Source organism: Coturnix japonica, chromosome 3 (genome assembly GCF_001577835.2).
Source record: "Coturnix japonica isolate 7356 chromosome 3, Coturnix japonica 2.1, whole genome shotgun sequence".
Classification (NCBI taxonomy): domain Eukaryota; kingdom Metazoa; phylum Chordata; class Aves; order Galliformes; family Phasianidae; genus Coturnix; species Coturnix japonica.
Window position 1 is genome coordinate 100,742,656 of NC_029518.1, and position 19,571 is coordinate 100,762,226.

At 46.5% G+C, this 19,571-nt stretch overlaps 1 protein-coding gene across 3 annotated transcripts in view; it reads right to left on the reverse strand.

The window, feature by feature from the left end:
* Positions 1–570: 570 nt before the first annotated feature.
* The window catches only part of EVA1A (eva-1 homolog A, regulator of programmed cell death), a 145,200-nt gene continuing 126,199 nt past the window's right edge, over positions 571–19,571 (reverse strand). For 2 of the 3 annotated variants that reach the window (XM_015859942.2, XM_015859943.2), the window contains 3 exons: positions 12,413–12,577; positions 8,696–8,866; positions 571–2,004 (listed from right to left, as the gene is read on the reverse strand). In XM_015859942.2, the coding sequence (XP_015715428.1) occupies positions 1,640–2,004; positions 8,696–8,866; positions 12,413–12,577 (701 nt within the window). In that variant the 3' untranslated portion in view covers positions 571–1,639. Of the gene's footprint in view, positions 2,005–8,695; positions 8,870–12,412; positions 12,578–19,571 lie in introns of all 3 variants that reach the window. The other variant, XM_015859944.2, reaches the window with a different exon arrangement.

Genomic DNA, 19,571 nt, shown 5'->3' on the forward strand with positions numbered 1-19,571 from the left:
AGATTTACAGCAGTGCTCACAGTGCCCAGGGTACATTCTGCATCAGTTTGTATCATGGGCCTTCTCGTGATTTACATCTGAACCCCTCTGGACAAAAGAATTCATTTGGAAAAGCAGCATACATAAATCCATTCATTTTTATCATCTCCAACACCACTTTGGCAGTCCCTCTCTCAGGATGCAGTGCTCCAAATCCAAACCTTTGCCACTCCTCGATTGCCAAAGTTGAAGGGATGTATTTTGTTACAGCCAACAAAACTGACCTCCCCGACCTCATCCTGTCATTTTGCTCCTCTCAGCACAGCGCAGCACATTGGAAATCCCAGCTAAATCACAGCACCTGGTGACTCACCCGGGGCTCAGGACTCGCCTCCTGCTTTATTTCTAAATATCAGCTGTAAAATTACATCCCGTGTCAATACTGAGTCATCCCATATGAAACTGCACAGGCCAAATAAAAGTGCCTCCAGGTTCCTGCATGCAAGGCATGTCAGCCTGGATCGTTTTACACTTCCAGACCATTTTCCTTGAGCAACAAAAGCATCAAAAGTGAGGATGCAAATCCAAATGTATTGAAGCAAACTAGAATTTATTTAGCATTTATTACCCATTCTGTTGTTATACGTGGCTTCTTTTGTCTCATTTTTTTCTAGTAAACATAGACCTTTTCCTTTTTCATTTTTTTTAATAAAATATATAAAACATTGTGCAGTGCTATCCATAGGAAAACCTCATTTTAACAACAAAAAAAGAATAAGGCACATTCCTGTGCAGCATCTTCAAATATATATATATATATATTTCAAACAAAACAAACAAACAGAAAAGCCTTTTCAACCTCTTTGAGGTTGTTAACATCTCACCAATCACTGACACATCTCCTATATTACAGTATTTCACTGCTGGAAGTGAGCTGGGTTGTGTCTGACAGGGGCCAGCGGGGAGAACAGACTCAAAAAAAATAATAGGATTTTATCCCTGAGGTGTTGGTTAAAAAACAAAGTTCCCATTGAAAAGGAGTATGAAAAGACAGCCATAAATAACTGAATACACTATGGCAAACATCCAAGCACCGAGATGATTTCGTGATGGAAGAACACTCCCCCCCCACCCCCCATTTCTTCACAAGTCATATTTGCCATTGGGTTTTCATCGGGTCCATCTCATGGCTTCTGAAGTCACAAGACAAGCAGTCGGGATGCACCCCCTGCCCTCCCCATTCATCCTTCCAGAGCTGTAGCTTTGGTCACAGTTCTCCCAAAGTCCGCGGGACAGGGAAGCCCAACATCCGTAAATGAAAACCAAGACCAGGATGATTTGTCTCCCCATCCAAGTGGGCAGTACTCGTACCACGGGGTGCCAAGCCCCACACAGGAGGACTTTTAACTGTCAGCTCTGTGCCAGCCACTCAGAAATGAAGATGGCAGCCAACTCTGACGTGACCAGAAAGTGTCTATGGGGAGGGGTGACAGTCATACGCCAGGGAAAAGGAGGATGTGAAAGCTTTACTGCTGTCCATGGCACAGCTCCGGGTACGAAGGACAAGAGGAGGCACCCACACGGCATTCCTCAGCACCCTCCCTGCTGTCACAGGGGTGGAGGAGCCCCACGGCAGTGGGGCCAGCCGGCTCCCCATTGCTCAGTAGTAGCGGTTGAGGCTCCTGGTGCCGGGGATGTCGGGCTGGCCGTTCATCCAGATCTCCCGGATGATGCGCTCCCGCTCCTCCAGCCGCTGCGCCCTCTCCAGCTCCTCAGCCGAAGTGAAGACGTTCATGTTCAAAGTCCTCTCGAAGCGGCGGTGCCTTCGGGCCGACACGTCCGACGTGCTGTCCGAGTCCGCATCGCTGTCGCTGCTGTCGCAGTCGCTCTCCCGGGGAGGTTTTTTGGTGGAGGAGCGTTTGCAGTCCGTGCGGCAGGACACCCGCAGCACCAGCGCCAGCAGCGTCAGCACCAGTCCAATGCACACGCCAGAGACAAAATACAGAGCGGCCCGCTCGGGGTTTTCTGAAAAGGGGAAAGCAAACAGTGATTGAGAATGGATCCTGAACGAACAGACCTGCACAACTTGTTCCTCCGTGCAAACTCCAGCAATGGTCAGTTTCTAATGGCTCTGTTTGCTTCCAAGCCCTCCTTTGCCTCCTCTCCCCATGGAAGCCAGGGAGGGGATTTTACCCGGTGGATCTGCTGCCAAGGCACTGACCCCCATGCAGAATGCAGGTTAGCTGCAGTTGTGTCTTGGAGTTATTTGGAAGGATAAACTGAACTGAAACTGAACTGACAAATGAATTAAATGCTAATTCCAGTTGCTACAGGAATGGCATTGAGACCTGGGAGCAGCACAACCAGAAGCAACTGAGTGCATCTTTCTGTCACAGCCATTACCACTGCACACGGAATAGAGCGTACTATAAAGCTTCACATTCTCTCTGTGCTGTGGCTCAGCTGAAATGTCAAGCCTTGCAGTGTGGAAAAATGCGTATTATTTATTCATAAGTTTCTTCTGCTTTTCCAAGGCAAGCGTGCTGGCCTTCTGCCCAGACCACCAAAAAGAATACCTGTGCTACAGAAGCATTGCGGGGTTTGTGCCCTGACACGATGAGTGAGCTCCATTTTGTGGTGATACTACGAGACTCCAAAACACCTTTTCAACTAGGTTATCTTTTTACTTACTACAGGGTGGTGTTTTTTGGTCCACAAGTCTGCTAAGAAGTGTAATTGTGATAATGTTGTTATTGCACTTGCCCTGGGCTAAATCACTTCAGAGTATTGCACGTTTACAGACACCCTGAGTGGGTGAAGATGAAGCACAGCCAGCTCTGCTCTGCTGTGTCTGTTGGAAGTCCTGAGTTCAAGGATGGAGTCAGCTCCTCAGATGAGCCCTAATCCCCTGAACTCACTGATGAAGCTGTACCAGATCCCACCAGCTGAAAGGCTATTATTTGGTCCCTGGAAAAACTACAAGGCTCAGCTCTACCTTCACCCCCCACGCTATGCTTTTAGATCACTCTCCAATGATTTCCTCCAAATAGAAGTTTATAGAAGAACTGGAGAACAGCAGGAGTGGGGAGCTGGACCAGCTGATGTCTGGAGGCCCCACACAACCTAAACTACTCTGTGTCCAGAAGTTAATGGAATCCTGAACTCAAAGGCTGGAAAATGGATAAAATCTGCAGCCCAGCTCATGCAATAGCAAAGCGATCATCCTGCTACAGCGCGAACAGTAAGGTGGTCTTAATTCCAGAGACATGACAACCCCAGGAAGAATGTCATCATCCCCCTTTACCTCCATCTGCAGCACAACTAGGACAGTAATTGCAAAGCTTCCCTTGCAAGGAGGCACAAGGAGGACTCCAGAGACACGCAGACAGGGATGGATAAATGAGCAGGACTGATCGGTCTGTCCCAGAAGGCAGGAGGTGCAGCCTGCCCCTGCTCTGGCTCTGGCTGACACGATGCCCAGCACTTTCCTGAGCACCACATTCCTGCACACACATGGGCTTCATTTGCCTGCATTAGTTCCACTGTTCACTCTTTTTAAAGCAACTCATAAAAAAACATGGGTTCGAGCCTGAGACAGACACGTGTGGTTTCTCTTCTCCCATTTTTGTCCATGTCCTGCTTTTCATTTCTCCTCCCTACTCCTTTTTCCATGCTACTGTATCCTGCTCATGTGCAAGCAGCACCTCCGTTGATACTTAAGCAACCATTTTTCATCCCCTGCTCGTCCTTTTGTGTATAGCCCTCCATGCAGTGCGAAGGCTGTAATTGAATCTTTGGGCTTTGCTGGCACTTATGAGCTCCTCCAGCTACTCTGTCAACATCTGAGACACTGTCTGGACTTCCTCACAAGCTGTAACTCTCCATTCAACTGCAGCCTTGGCATTTATCAGGCGTACAATCCACTTGTGCAGCAACATCTCTGTTTCCACAGCAGAAAGAGCAACTTAAGCTAAAAACCAGGGACTCCGTTATTTTCTCAGTTGAAGCAGCCAAGTCAGCAACACGCTCTATTTGGGGGCTGATCAGTTCGCCTCCTTCTTTGCACATCCTCCTTGTGAAGAACAGAAAGGAGCATCCTCTTCAGATATGGATGCTCAGATCCTTCCAGAACTCGAAGGAGGCTCACATCCATCACACCCACAGTCACACATCCCAGGGTATTTCAAGAATTCTTTAGAAGTGCATGGATACCAGTAACAGGAGTTAACAATACTTCAATATGAATTCATATGCACGTGTATCTCACTGCCCCTCTAGCACAAGGATTTTGACCGGTGGAGCTCTTTCTTCCAGTGCCGTCTTCCAGTGGATGACGGCACAAGGCTGTTTTTCTCCCACCCTTCTGGCAGTACCCAGCTGCAGTCCATCTCTTTAGATGGGGTTGCCTTCCCTCTCTGCGGTATTTCTCTTTCTGGACTGAATGCATTGATAAAAATGTCACTGATTCAGGCCTGATTCAATCACTGCAGACCAAAGATCTACGCTCTTTGTAAACTCTCGACACAAACCCCGCCATTTTCTATCCACCCAAACTGCCCAGAAATTAGAAACACGTTTTATTTTGTTTTTCTAACCAAAGCAGCAGCAATTATGGAGCCTGTTTCCTGAGGGCTAACAATCTGCTGGGAGTATCGGCCCAGACTGCCATTAATTCCCCAGGAAATGCCACAGGCCGAGGTTGTTACCGCTATTATAATAAATCGTTTCAATAAATACAAAGCAATCTAGGCATTAACGCTGCTGGCTTCCCCTGATGGCTTCATACATTCGGAAACCTCAGCGGGGAGGGATATTTCAGAGCTCAGCGTTAAGCACAGTCACACAAACAGTAGGACTAATATCTTCTTGGGAATTGACAGTCAGCCCCACAGGCTGCCGAAATCCCCCGGCCAAACAGAGGGAGCTCTCCAGGAGCCCCTTGTTAAGAAAGCTCAGGCCAAGCAGTCGAAAAGTTGGAACGACCTCCCCCGGGTTGTTTTTCGGAAGCTCCTCGTTAATAACTTGGCAGCAATGGTTTAGGGCTTACGGAAGAATAAAACAGGGATTTGTGGAGGTTCCCCTCTAACTGCTTCATCGTGGATACAAAACTGGAGTAAGTCCTCCATCCAAAGGAAGGCACTGGAAGTGCTCTGGTGCAATTCAGACAATATTTACACAAACAGAAGGGATGGTTCTGGTCTTGCTGGAGGATTTGACTGCAGAGGCAGGTCCAGCTGTCACTGAGAGGAGTGAAGTCTTCCCAGATACTCACACAGGTTTTGGATCAGGTCCATAACAAATAACAGGACTGAGATTCACACATAGGGATTGCATCGATTTATAATCCCAACTCTGTGACAATAAATGGCTTTTAAATTAAGGGAGCCCCTCAGCCTTTTGCAGGACCAACCACTGCATAAGACCCATTTGTCTGATGAGCTGACAAATCCACTCATCACAGGTGCTACTGACTCTCTGTTTCTGAAGAAATGTTTTCCAGGCTCTGGAAGCTGGGTAACACTGAACTGGCTGTGATAGTCCTAAACACGGTGATGGCTGCAAAGAGATTTGACAGTGAAAACCAACTCTCCTGCAGAGAGGCTTTGCTTCCTGCTGTGCTGTGATTTTTCACCCCTTGGTTGTCAACAGGAACATTTCCAACACTTACGTGGCAACCACAACCAAAACTATGGCAGAAATGAGCCCAGAGGCTTTTGCCAATATTGGTGCTCGTTCTCTCTGTGTGCTGTAAGACTCTGCGTGTGCCAACTGTGCAAATAACAGAGCCTGCAGCACAAAAAAACAGCTTGTATGTACCTTCCCTATTTGCAATTTGCTTTTACAAAGTCTTGTTTTGATCCAACCCAGCAGCACAGGCAAGTCCTGAACAGCAGTTTCACAGGCTGATAGTTTCAGTTTCAGTTTGCAGAGTGCACCTGAGGGACATTTTTGTCGTGAAACAGAGCACTTCTTGCATTACGTTTCCCCTTGGCACAGAGGCTGTGGTCAGGGGTGGTGGATGATTTATGAACCAAAACCTCTCTGGCCACCCAGGCCCCTGCCTCTCCTAAGCCACTATAGTGACTCCTCTATGGGCATCAACAGCTGCTGTGGTCTAAGCCCCATTCAAGGCTGCAGACCTGGGCAAACACAAACATTTCCAAGTGTTCCACTGCCCAAAGTCTGCAACAAGAAGAGGGGTAGCTCTGCAGTGCCTTAGTTTTATTCCAGTTATATTTCTGCCCTGTCACACATCATGTCTTTGAACTCATAACATAAAGCCTCCTCCCCGTACTAACATATTGCAAAATAATGCCAAATCCATCCTCCTTGCTAAGAGCAAATGACAACATTACGTGTAGCAAATAAAAAGAGTTTACGGCATCTGCTCTTTCAATCCATAGGGCAGTCATCAATTACTCTGGTGATAAATACCAAACTGAACCTACATACCACTGAGATTAAAATTCATCTGACAGTCATGGTTAAGTGCAGTGGAGAACAAAATGGGAACTCCTCACTGGAAGCCAAAGTGGTGAGGTCTGAGTTTCACCATTTACCTGACATCCAGTGAATCTGAACACATCACAAGGAGACCGCTTTGTAAGAGGGTAAGCAAGAAGTCCTGCATCAATGAGACAGTTAAGGCTGTTGTTTTTAGGGACGCAATGAGGAAGGCTAAAGCCATCTCGGAATTATACCTTACAAAGGAGGTAAAGGGTAACAATAAATGGGATTTTTAAGTATGTCAACAGTAAAAGGAGGGACATGGATTAGTGAGAATGGGTGATGGAAGGATGGTTGGGCTGGATGATCTTGTGGGTCTTTTCCAACCTTGGTGATTCGGTGATTCTGAGAAAATCAGTGCACACAAAGCCATGGGCCCAATGGGATGCACCCATGAGTGCTAAGGGAGCTGGCAGATGTGACTGCTGAGCAGCTCTCTATCATCTATGAAAGGGCCTGGCAAATGAGAGGTGCCTGAAGACCAGAGGATCCCTGCAATTCTGTGATCCTGTGATTTACTATTTGTTCTGGAGCAAAAGGCTCCTGTCAAGACTGGCACCTCGGCAAGGGGATGAATTGAGGCCTTGTGCCCATAAAATGACTGCAAGGTCAAAGAGTTGTGCTGTGGTAAATGGAAGCAAAGTCCACGGGACACAGTCAGCAGCCCCAGATCCCAGTACTGCTGCCCCCTACCATAAACCCTAGAAGTTTCTGCTACCCGTTACTGCGCAGATGGGGAAAATAATGTTAACAGCATTTTATTTTCTATTAGCATTGAGAATACAGGAATTTTTTCCCCTCATCAAAAATAGATGTAGGTAAGAGAAGGGAGGAGTATGACAGACAGAAGACACATTTAGTGTTTGCTTTTTCTAATCTTTCCTTAGGAAGCAACAAAAATACATCCCACTCAGTTGTCTTTTGTGAAGAACGTCACTACTTGCATTTAGGCTGCCACCAACAGCCAATCTCAATGACACCATTCAGTCAATGCGTAGAAAAGCAGAACTTTGCATTCAATATTCACGGTCCTTTTAGAAGGATCCTTCACTTAATGTGCAGAAAAACTTATTAAGCTACTTAAAATGAAAAGCCCAAAGTAGTTACTTCAAATACTTGTCTGTAGCAGCACGGTGGTATCTCAGCAAGAGCAGGGCACCAAGAACGCATTACTATTTATTGAATCAGTAATTTCATGAAGACGTGAAATAACTATTGCTCACGAACACAGTTTGAGTTGTACAGATCCCAGCTTAACTGCACTGGGGTGGTGTGAGCAGACTGGCTGTAGGACGCAGAATTATTCACAGCCTGCAGTAAAAGAGCAGTGCATTGGTATCACAACAAGGTGCAGACGAACATTTCATTACAGTGGAGAGCATTCTGCAGCCTTATAAGAAAAATAGACTTTAAATGGCGTGTAGTGTCACAGAAGGTTGGTAGAGAAACAGGGCCCTCCTGCTGCAGAAAGCTGCAGAGATTGTCCTAAAACACACGGAGCCAGTGGCACCTTTGTGGGGGTGGATCCCCAGCTCTGCAGTCAGCTCCTACTTTGGACAAGACTGAAAATATTTGCACTATGTTGTCTGGACATTTTACTCTCAATGATACTGAGCCCAAGCACTGAGCAGAGCACACAGTCTCTATTTCAAGAGTAACTTTTTAATGCAAATCTTAAAAGGAAGACTCTTCCTCTGCGACTTGAAAGATACACGTGGGTGAAGGATAATGTGTGATCCAAGGAAATTTTGCTCTAAACTACATTTAAATATATAATTAAGCAGACTTGCAAGCTACTTCATCTTCACATTCCTACTGAAGATAAGCCAAATTCTCTTTAGCAGGTAATGATCTGAGTGCTGCTTATTTTCCAAATGATGGGACAACAAGCTTGCCTTCCTTATGTGCCAGGCTTTCATCTTCAGGAAAAACACAGCATTAGAAATAAGACCACATTTAAGATCACATTGTATTTAACTTCAGATGAGAGCAAATTCAGGGGAAAGCAGAGCACAATAACCCCTGCTGCGTGGTGTCTGCCAGAGCTGCCCTGGTCAGGCCTCTGAAGGCAGAATTTGATGAGAGACAAATGAGAAACACCAGCAGTTCAAAGAAACAGATTTGTCTGTAAGTGACTGAGATGTGGGCTCCGTGGAGGGTCTACAAAGAGCCCATGGGAGCGCACAGAGGGAGCAGCCACCAGACCTACCTGTGATGAAGGCGTACGCTGCTAGGACGTTGCTGAGCAGTGCCATCTCTGTGCTGACGCCCACGGGCTCCATGCTGCTTGTGAACACCGGCGGCTGTGTCTCATCCACAGGAAGCAGGAAGGGGGTGTTGTCTTGAGGGTAGAAGGTGGCCGACCTCCCTTTCTTCTTCTCTGCTTTGAAACAGAAAGGGAGTGAGGAATCAGGCACGTGCACCAGCCCTGTCCTGCCCTACCTGTCCTCATCTGCGTTCAGAAACCTGGTGCTGCTCAGCACCATCCACCCACATTCGTTCCCCTTTTTGGGGCAACAAAACCTTTGCAGTGAACTTCAGCTGAGCCCATGCCCTCTGTGCATCCAAACAGCATCTTCTCTCCACAGTCTCCTGCCCTTTCATGTCACGGCTTAGACACACCCACCCGTGTTTCAGCAAATACAGAATCGGGTTTCTTTCATCTTATGTAAATCAATGGAGCCTTTATCAGCTAAACTTGTTCTAAGTCTGCACATAGGCATGGAAAACATGGGCAGAGCTGGCAACCCTCTGCTGGAGTTGTGCTGCAGTGATCCGTTCGTGCCTGGCAAACAGACAACGCTTTCTCCCCAGGCTTTGCAGGGAAGGGTGAATCTGAGTTTATGACTGCCTGCAGAAGCTCACCTGCATTGTGTTCCACCCAGACATCATTTCCCCTTTGGGAAGGTGAGCAAGCATGAGTTAATGATTTGATTTTATTTGTAGAAGACCAGAGCTGAGGAGGCACATAATTCCAGGAGGCTCAAAGAGACCCTTTCAGACCTTATCAGCTCTCTGCTGAATACTTCTTGCACCTTGATCTGCTGGCAGACACTCTCACTGGTCACAAAACACTAATTGTTTCCAACACATGAAAACCAGCACACAGGATCCAGCTCCACCATCCATGTGATTGTTTAAGGGGAGCTGTTACAGCTTTTCAGGCTCCTTCTCCTGGGTGTCCGGCTCCAATCAAGTGCACTGTAAAACCACAGACTCACACCTGGCTTCCACTTATCTGCTAGCATTAAATTCAGGAGACTGTCGGGTCCACCTCCTGCAGTACCCCCAGTGCCACGCAAACAAAGGGCACAACCACAGATGGTCTGTGCTCAGATGTGTCCATTCCCTGCTAACCCAGCAAAGACAGACAAGACACTCAACCTCCCGCTGTGCGTGCTGGGAAGTGGCACAGCCCAGAGGGGCAGTAACAGAAGGAGGGCCAACAGAGAGAACAGGTAATATGGGATGGAGGGGGCTGAGTGTGTGCAGCAGCACCAAGCCCTAATGTGCCTCAGAGGAGAAGCAGCAGAGATGGATGTCCAGGTGTTGCTGTAAGGGATCAGCCCTGAGGAACATGGGTGCAGTTCTATCTGCCACTGAAAGGCTGCGTCGCCTTGGGAAAATCACACCTGAGAAGCTACCAAGGTGTAAATGACTGCCTCAGAGGAACCCATTTCAAACATGGGTTTCTGGATGGCAGATGCAAACAAGAAAAACATCCCCAGAAGCTCTTCCTTTGGGAGCAGAGATTGCTGCAACTGATGTACAGAGGCACAGAGGGGCAAAGGCGCAGCCAGCAGGAATTAACAGCACACCTTTGGAAAATATTTTAGCTCAAATGTAGGCACCAGCAATACTAACATGCCCTCTAATCTTTCTTTTTATTCTCCTTGCCCAGTAAATCCACATCTGTACAAGCGGTTGAGTTTCTCTTTGCCACCAAGTACATTTTTTATTCCTTCAAGCTGAACCGCTGCCCTCCCAGAGATGCCCTGGGTACATCAAAGCATCTCATGTAGCACTGTGTACCTAAACCACGGCAAGGGAATCCCGCTGTTAGTTCACAGACCTTAATGGAGTGACTCAGCTCTCCCCACACAGCAGGAACTTAAAAGCACGATGTATTTGTTCATGTGGACATCGAAGCCATCTCAGCGCCAGCAGGACATACACAGATGGCAACATGAGAAGGGATGTGGGGAAAATTCCCACTCTTTTAGAACAGCTTCTGCCACTACAAATGACACGTTTGTGTGACAGCAACAGAATCCTGCCCCTGGGTGCACACACCAGCCAGGAAAGGCTCAGATGAACAAACTCCTGTGGGGATTTGCACATCCCTTGGAACACAAGCTGTGCAAAATGGTGTCTTTCAGGAGAGCAAGGTATGACTCTTCTTATGGGAGATGTAAAAAGAGTCCTATTTTTTTTCTTCTGACTTGTCCCAAGGACAGATGCAATCAAACGAGTTTTTCAACAAACATTCATCTGCATACGATCTACTCCAGCAAAGAGCACCACAAAAACACACAACGAGATTTGTCATCTACGGGACTGTAACAAGAACAGACAGGAGAGACAGAAAACGGCTGGGGTTACGTGGGGGGGGAAAAACAACCAACCATCATAAGGGCCACGTGTTGGTTTGCTACGCAGTTCCCTTGTCTGCCTTTTATTCCAGAGTCTCCTTTCAATACAACCCTTTTCTTCTTGCTAGTTCCAAAGACCTCATTTGCCCTGTCAGCCCACCTACTGCTGGGTGCCCCTTCACCACCTCCACCTTCTCTCAGTTCTTCTGACTGACTCTGGCTGTTTTCCCTGAGACTTTACACCAAGTTTGAACAAAAGTATTTCAGCTGGCAGAAAATGTGCCCAGTAACATAGGAGGAATGATTCAAGATATTGGGCTGACTTCAGCAAACAGTTTTAGTACAAGAAATAAAACAGGAAGGGAGATTACAGAAACGTCCAAATATTTCCTTTTGTGATTTCTGAAACAATATTTCAGCCGTTAATTTTAAACCAACGTCTTTGTTTGAAAAGCGCTGCAATTTTTTAAATGAATGAACAAACGATATGAAAACTAAATAAAAAAGGTGTCATTTGTCGGAGTGAAACGTTTGCAGGAGTGAAAGTAAGCTCTGCATTTTTCTTCTTGTTTAAAAGACCCACCAAGATCACAGGTTTTATTTCAGGCTAATCCAAAGTTCATCTTCTTGGCAACCCTTTTTTCAGTAAGGTCTCCAAAGTGATGCCGCTGACATATAACTGCCTGCAGGTTGGTTACCCAGGCTGTGCGTTAACATTGCCTACAGCACAGACAGACACAGGCAGCTCTGTGCGCAGCCACCCCCACGCTGCAGCGCAGGGAGCGCAGGGTAGGAAATTCCAGCAGTGGAGTCATCACCACCCCCACTGTGTTGGGAAACACGATGCAAAAACACTGCACAGCCCACTAAGTGCTCACTTGCCGTATTCCTTTATTCATAACCAATCCCTTCCTTCTACTCACCTACGCCTCGATAGCAAAGACCTGACTTCACGCATCTCTCTCCACTTTGCGCTTTTATGAAAATGGCATCACATTTCAAAGCCCAGCTGGAAACTCCTCTGTCCCCAGCAAAGCAATCTCCTGCTGGGCTCGCCCTGCTTTTCATTTGGGACTGTATAAGATGCGTCTCCAAAGTACCTCTGTGACGAGTTTTGACACGCACGGCCATGACTGCTATCTCAAGAAATTCAGTGTGAGTTTAGTAGTTCACTTGAATCAGCCAGTGCTAATGTCTCAAAACCTCCCGTTCTGACCGTGATGTGGATGGGTACAAAACAGAAACCAGGATAAGGTACAAGTTTCCATAAGGGGAAGGGAAGCATTACCACCCCACAGTAAGGTGTGAGCCAGCATAACAATAGCCATAGTTACCTGGGAGGGCACGTCCTACACTGGGAAGAGAGACATCAGAAAGGAAGACACTGTCTCCTACAACACTGGGATCAAACACCCTTGGCCGCAGCGGAAGATGTGGCTTCTGAAATCCTTGGTAACTGATTGGTCTTGGCTGGGTTTCATGCAGAAGCTTCCTGGGAACTGAAGGAGTAAGAAGAGCACAACTGTTAGAGTAATTTCAGCTGAGCAGAATGAGAATTATCGCATTACGCTGTGGGTTCAGCTGATACTGAACTACACCATGTGCAGAACAAACAGGCACTCATTTACCACTATGATGAACGCACTCCAAAGGCCAGCACGGAGGCACACAAGGAGAAAAGGATAGAAACTATGAAGCACTCGAGATATTGTTTACTTATAATTAAGCTTTGAGACTAGACTGAGGGTCAGATTCAAACAGCTTACTTAGACACCCATCCAAGGCAATGAAATGACTGATAAGTTGGTCTTTGGTTCCAGCCCTGAGCTCCAGAGATCCCCAGCTGGACAGCTGGTCCTGCCATGGTGGCAGGTTCGACATGAAGCCCCTAGCAAAGGAGACTGTCAGTTATGCTTTAATCCTAGTCTCCCTCTAGCCATTATGTTGCTGGCTTGAGACCGCACAGCAGATAATTCTGCATAGCCAAAACCCACCTCTGGAGGATGCTGTCCACAAAAAACAAAACAACAACAACAAAAGAAAACAAAGCTTAAATTATCCACCACAGAATAAGAAATCCTACCTAAAAGAAACTCTTTCCACAAAATACTCCCATCATTGGGCTTCAAGCTTCAGCCATGCTGAGAAAGACCCCATCTCTGTTCCTACCATCCTGAGAAAGAGGGTGAGTGTTTGGCTAGTGCCTTATTTCATCCTCAGCGTAACAGGTGAGAAAGGTTAACATGCCTGTCAGAGCTGCATCTGTGCATCACTGGTCCCTCTGGACCAATGTATGCCTTAGTAAGAAAACTACTTTCCTTCCTTGATGTTGCGAGGCCAGCTCTCTTTGGCTGTACCTCAAAGCAAAGCAATCAAAGCCAGTGCAGCTCCTTTAGTGTACACCTACTGAAGGTGAATCCACACAGTAAATTCACTGATTTGCCCTGCAGGGACACAGCAGCGTATCATTTATGGAGCTGAACCAGTTCTGTGCCTCAGCCATGGCCAACACCTGAGGCTATTTCAGAGCAAAGTGCCTTTCTATACAAAGAGGAAAAAAGCAACAAACAATGCTTTATACAGTGTTCAGCTCAGAAATCAGAGGAACAGATTACTGAAGGACCAAGTAAAGAAATTGAAATTTACAGAGGAGAAATATGTTTTCCCCTCTGGTGACTGTATCCTAATACACACATCAAAGCACCACTTTGTTCTTGCAGACAGCCAGCACTTAACTGTGTTAAAGATACAGACTACCCAGAACTGACACAAGATCATTAGACCCATAGAAATCCCAGGAGAGGACTGCTGCCATGTTCAGCCCTCCTTCAAGTTTGATGGTCATGGCTTCTATTGCCCCAAGTTGGCTGCCACCTCCCATGCCTCAGTTTCCCCACTGCTCCATTGCAGACTGTGCTATCTCTCATCTTCGCTCTTTGCAGAGGCGTGAAGAAGAGTAATTAAAAAACCAAAGCACTTTGAGATCCTTGGCACAGGCTTGAGGGAAGACTTGGAAAGTGTGCAGCCCTGGAAGAGAAAGGAAATTCCTGACTGCCCCTTGCAGCTAATCAGCTGCCAAGCTGGAGTGTGAGATTTAATCACAGCCAGTAAATCTGCCTGCATCAGTACAAATGTTCCTGGTGGGGGAAGCAATCCAACTGCCTTGTTTACACTGTGTTTTACTTTCTGTCTTTGCTGAGGCAAAGAGAATTGTAACTATATTTGCAGACTGACCTCCTGTATCGGGCTGCCAAGATATCAATGCTGAAGTTCTCGCATTATCATAAGAGTTGTAGCAGGTCAGGAGACAGACATGAAAACCTACAGCTTCTGAACAGCAAAAACCTGGCACAGCAATCTGTAGTGAAATCTCAATTGGCAACTGTCCACTGATGGGAAGGCAGCAAAAGATGCACATCCTCTGTTAGGAACTAAAACTGTGCCAGTGTCTCATCACCCTTGTTTTTTTCCTTGTATCTAACCTAAATCTCCCCTCTTTAAGCTGGAATCCATTTCCCCTTGTTCTATCACCACAGACACTGCTAAAGAGCCTGTCCCCTTCTTTCCTGTAGCTCCCCTTTAGATACTGACAGGCCGCTCTCAGCTCACCTCACAACCTTCTCTTCTCCATCTGCACAGCCCAGCTCTCAGCCTGTCCTCATAGAAGAGCTGTTCCATTCCATGGACCATTTCTGTGGCCCTGCTCTGTACACACAGAGCTCCATGTCTCTCCTGCACTGAGGACTCCACATCTGAACACAGTGCTCCAGGTGAGTCCTCAGTAGTGCAGAGTAGAGAGGCAGATCCCCTCCCTTACCCTACTGGCCACACTGCTCTGGATGCAGCCCAGGATACGGTTGGCTTTTTGGGCTGTAAGAGCACCTTGCTTTTCCTAAACACGCCTAAGGAATTGAGATTTCCCTCCCACTTTGGCACCTGTGCTCATGCCATTCTGAATGCTGCCTGTGGTACCAGGAGAGGAGTCGTGGCAAAACAAAGCATCACTACATCACAGCAGCTGGTCAACAGCATCCCGGGGAAGAATGGAGAAGGAGAAATAATTGGAGGGAAGTATTCACAAAATGGTTTATCATTAAGGCACCTTAGGGTGCTGTTATCCCTCTGGGATGGCTAAGGAGGTCAGGTGTAGAAAGACTAATGCCAGAATGGCTTTTGGTGCCTAAAGATAAAAGTGGCTGTGTAAAGAGATTCCCAGAAGCAGGCAGATATTTAACATTTGTGATTAACTTTGGTACTTCTAAAAATCCTCACCAGTTCCTGCCTTCATTTCAGCAACCAACTTCCTTTAAAAATCTGGGAGCAGTTTAGTGGAAAGCAGGAAGAACCTGCAACTTTTTTATCTGTAATGACCACTTTCCTTTGTGGACTCCACAAACATCTTGAGGACATTTCACCAGGACAGACCTACCTTTGCAAAGAGTAAATAGTGTGATGGCACACAGCAGGTCTGTTGTCCTGGTTTAATGCTAAACCCACATACAGCTCAGATAGATTGATTTAGAAAGTAAAATGGAAAGGCTTTTTCAAGCACAAAACACCTCACAATTTCCAACTAGCTTCTGTGCAGCAGCCAGCTCCACAAGAAAGATTAAACATCTGGGTCCTTCAAAATACCCTCCTTAAATCCTCCAGAGAGCAGCACATCTGACACAAAGCCTGGCATGAGCTGGAGCAAGGTGTCAAAAAAGGTTATTTATGATTAAACCCACCAGAAATGTACCACAGATTCTAGTCTCCTCTCAGTGTTAAGCACAGAAATCCTGGCAGGGAAGGGCTGGCACTTGGCCTGCGGCATGCAATCCAACAGAGAACTTAACACTTTCAGTCAGCAGAACAAGCGATATAGGTAGACAAAAGGGAAAGAAATAGGGTCATCAATCACAATGCTAACAGGTCTGATAGTCAGGAGCCCTGCACCTTAACAAGCAGATGGGAACTGAGTTGGGATGAGTCAAAAGAGGCAGCACTTGGAGGACCTGTGGGACTTTGGTCTCTCAGAGGGTAGCAGTCAGCACTGAGATGTGGGCATTCATCTGTCTAGTTTTAAATACTCCAGTTCTGCAGGTTCAGCTACTTGCCACATGAGATTGCTTTCCAGAGGATCATGGCTCCTTCTTGGGATCTCTATTCCAAAATGCTGTCGAGTGTTTCAATTTAAGTGCATCTACTATTCTACTAAACAAAACGTTTGACTGCTATAACCCCCAATTTTTACAGATGGGAAACTGGCTCAGGGACTGAGTTTGAAAGTAAGCGTTCAAATATCAAAGTAATTTACCAATCTCACAGAGGGGATCTCTGCCAAAGAAAGGAAAGTTTGGTCTCCCTGTAGTTCAGCCTCACACTCAAACCACCCTCTCTCTGCTAATTCCATCCTTTGGTATTTCCTGATGCTCCCACAGTCCCAAACATGTTTAAAGACATCCACTCCCAGGACTCAATTACTGTCTGACCTCCATCATCACTGTACACACGTATCAGAGGAGCAGAGATCCATGAAAGCTCATTCTTAAAAACACACAGATGGGTTTTGTCAATCTCTAGCCCTCTGCTATGTATTCATTTGTGCATTTGCAGCCCATAAGCTCAGTACAACTGAAGCAGACTTGCAGGACCTTCAGTAAATCCTGCCGTGAACGACTGAAACAGAATGCAGTTTGAATAACGCATGATCTCTTCACTGACGGAATTACAACCAAGCCTTTCATCTCGGCAGGTTGGGGCCGGGAACTGGTAATGCTCAACATGTTTTTAATTAAAAATAATAAAAACACCCAACTGTGAGTAAACACCGAACAGAAACTACTGCACTTGTTTTAAAGGTGGCAGCTGTGAAGCACTGTTGTTTGGGACTTGAAAATGCACAGCATGCAGATATGGAATCATTCATGCTTGTGAACTATTAAAAGAAAGCAATTTCTTCGCACACATGTAAGGTACACAGCTCCCTTAGACTGCAGAACTGGAAGAATTTCAAGTGCTGTAAAACACAAATTCATCACATCATCAGTCAATAATACCGACTAAAATACTGGATTGTGACGGCATCAGACCACCAATGGAACAAGAAAAATCACATATGGAAGAATCACAGAATTGTAGGGGTTGGAAGGGACCTCTAGAGATCATTGAGTCCAACCCGCTGCCAAAGGAGATCGAGAGTTTTCCTCTTGTCAGTGTCTCCTGTGTCACACCAGATACCCTTACCCTGCCTTCAGGTCCTGCCCCATGGTCAGCTGTTCCCCATTCATCTGACAGGGGAGCTGCTGCTTTTTAGTCAAGTGTAGCTATAACCATTTGCTAAGAGATCATTAGATCCTACAGTTACGTGTCACCATGAGTGGCCACATTGAACTGGGCGCTCCCATATAAATGCCTGAGATCATCAGCTCTACGCCTTAGCTGCAAAGCCATATTGTAGCTCCGGACAATCTATATCATGTTGTAGGCACAGTATAGTTTATACAGGAAGTGTAAAATGTCCCAGGAGTCGGCAGGAGATGTGCAGGAATCTTGTGCAGATGAACTTAAGCCTAAGAGCTGGAATTTCACCAACACGTTGCCCTTCAAAATCCTCAATCTCAAACGAATAAAAAGGAGCAGAGACTCAACAAACTCGTGCTCCGGACCTTTCCTTCTCCTTCATTCATTTTTAAAGGGGAACTCCTTTGTCCAGAGAGTGCCGGTATGGTCTGCAATGCTGAAATGTGACATCCAAGAGAAAGGAGGAGTTCCTCAGCCTACTGCAGGCACGTTCCTGAGCGCGGTGGTTCCAAACCACTGATCAAGGGGAAATGACTCACGCCAATTACAGCAAGTCCCCTTCCAGGCACCACATGGAAATCAAGTGAGATTCCCTGGGAAAACAGCCCTGACATAAGCAAAGCCACCTACGCCCAAAGCACTACACCCTCCTCCCCCCCTCCCTGCAGACAGTGGACTGACTCCTGGAGGTGCGTGGGCCTGTGACATATAAGGTTTAAGGAGATGAAGGTAAACAAGGGGCACCTCTGACTGAGACTCTCCATAGGGCAAACAGGCACTGCTCCCTCTCAGCCTCTCCTTCCCCCTCCTGCCCTGGACTGCAGGACACCTTCCCCAGCTTCCTCCTAACTCCAGAAATGTAATAACTTTATTAGAAGAGGCAGTTCACCTCCTTTGGGCACTCAACAATTGTGTGCCCTGTAGAAGTCATCCTCAAACAACCTAAATTCCTGAGCTCCCCGTATAGCCACAACTATAGAAGGAGGATGCCTTGAAATCCCCCAGGGGAGATTCTGTCTATTTAAATTTAGGAGCCTAATTAGGAATAGTTAATGAATCATAATGTTACCTGTGGATTCTCCTGTGTGTATCTGAGTTAAAATCTTACAAACTGTTTAACATCTTTTGCTCAGATATTTTCTTCTATCCTGAACTTTTCACATCAGGATTTGAAGCTACAGACACTTCAATCTCTAGCCAATGATGGATGTGCTTGATCTATCCACAGGCGGTTTTCCTTCTGCTTCCATAGCCATGAAAGTTAGTTGTTGTTCTTTCATCGTCCCAAGTCTAATAACAGAATCTGAAGCATCTGTTTCCAGCAACTCACAAATCTCCTGCTTGATGTGGCTTTTTGTCTCCAAGGGGCACAGTGGAAAGCATCACATGCACCAGTTTGCTCCCTACAAGCTCCATTTGGAGAGAAAAATGGACCAAAAGGATGAAAGCCCTGTAAGATATCTGCAGATATGAAGAGTTATGTTCATCTGGTAGTTCTCTGTTTGGTGCTGAAGTCAGTAGAGTTCTACACAGTCACTAGGTAACACATCTTCAGGAGGATGAGACTCACGCCGAACCAAATTTCACTATACTTGGCTACATCCCTCATGGTATATTCTGTCAGCTGTAGGGCCTCTCTGATAGTCCAGCTGTATCTAATCTCCACCAGACCCAAAGGAGACCACGACTGCAACTTTATACATCTGATCAGATGTAATACAATTTAGGGAACTGAGGTGGGTATGGATCAAACTCTTATCATCACCTCCAGCAGCTACTTTTAGAAGCATGGGTAGCTACAATCAGCACTTATTACAAGGGTAGACAGTGATAAGACAAGGGGAAATGGTCTGAAGTTGAAGGAGAGCAGATTGAGGTTGGATGTCAGCGGGAAGTTCTTTACTGTGAGAGTGGTGAGGTGCTGGAACAGCTGCCCAGAGAGGCTGTGGATGCCCCGTCCATCCCTGGAGGTGTTCAAGGCCAGGTTGGATGGGGCCCTGGGCAGCCTGGGCTGGTATCAATGTGGAGGTTGGTGGCCCTGCCTGTGGTGGGGGGTTGGAGCTTTGTGATCCTTGAGGTCCCTTCCAGACCAACCATTCTGTGATTATATGATTCAATCAGGCTATGCCCTCTTAAAAAAGTCTATTTATCTAAGTGCTACTTATCTGGCAAAACATTCTTAGTCCTTCATGAGTTCATCAGCTGTTC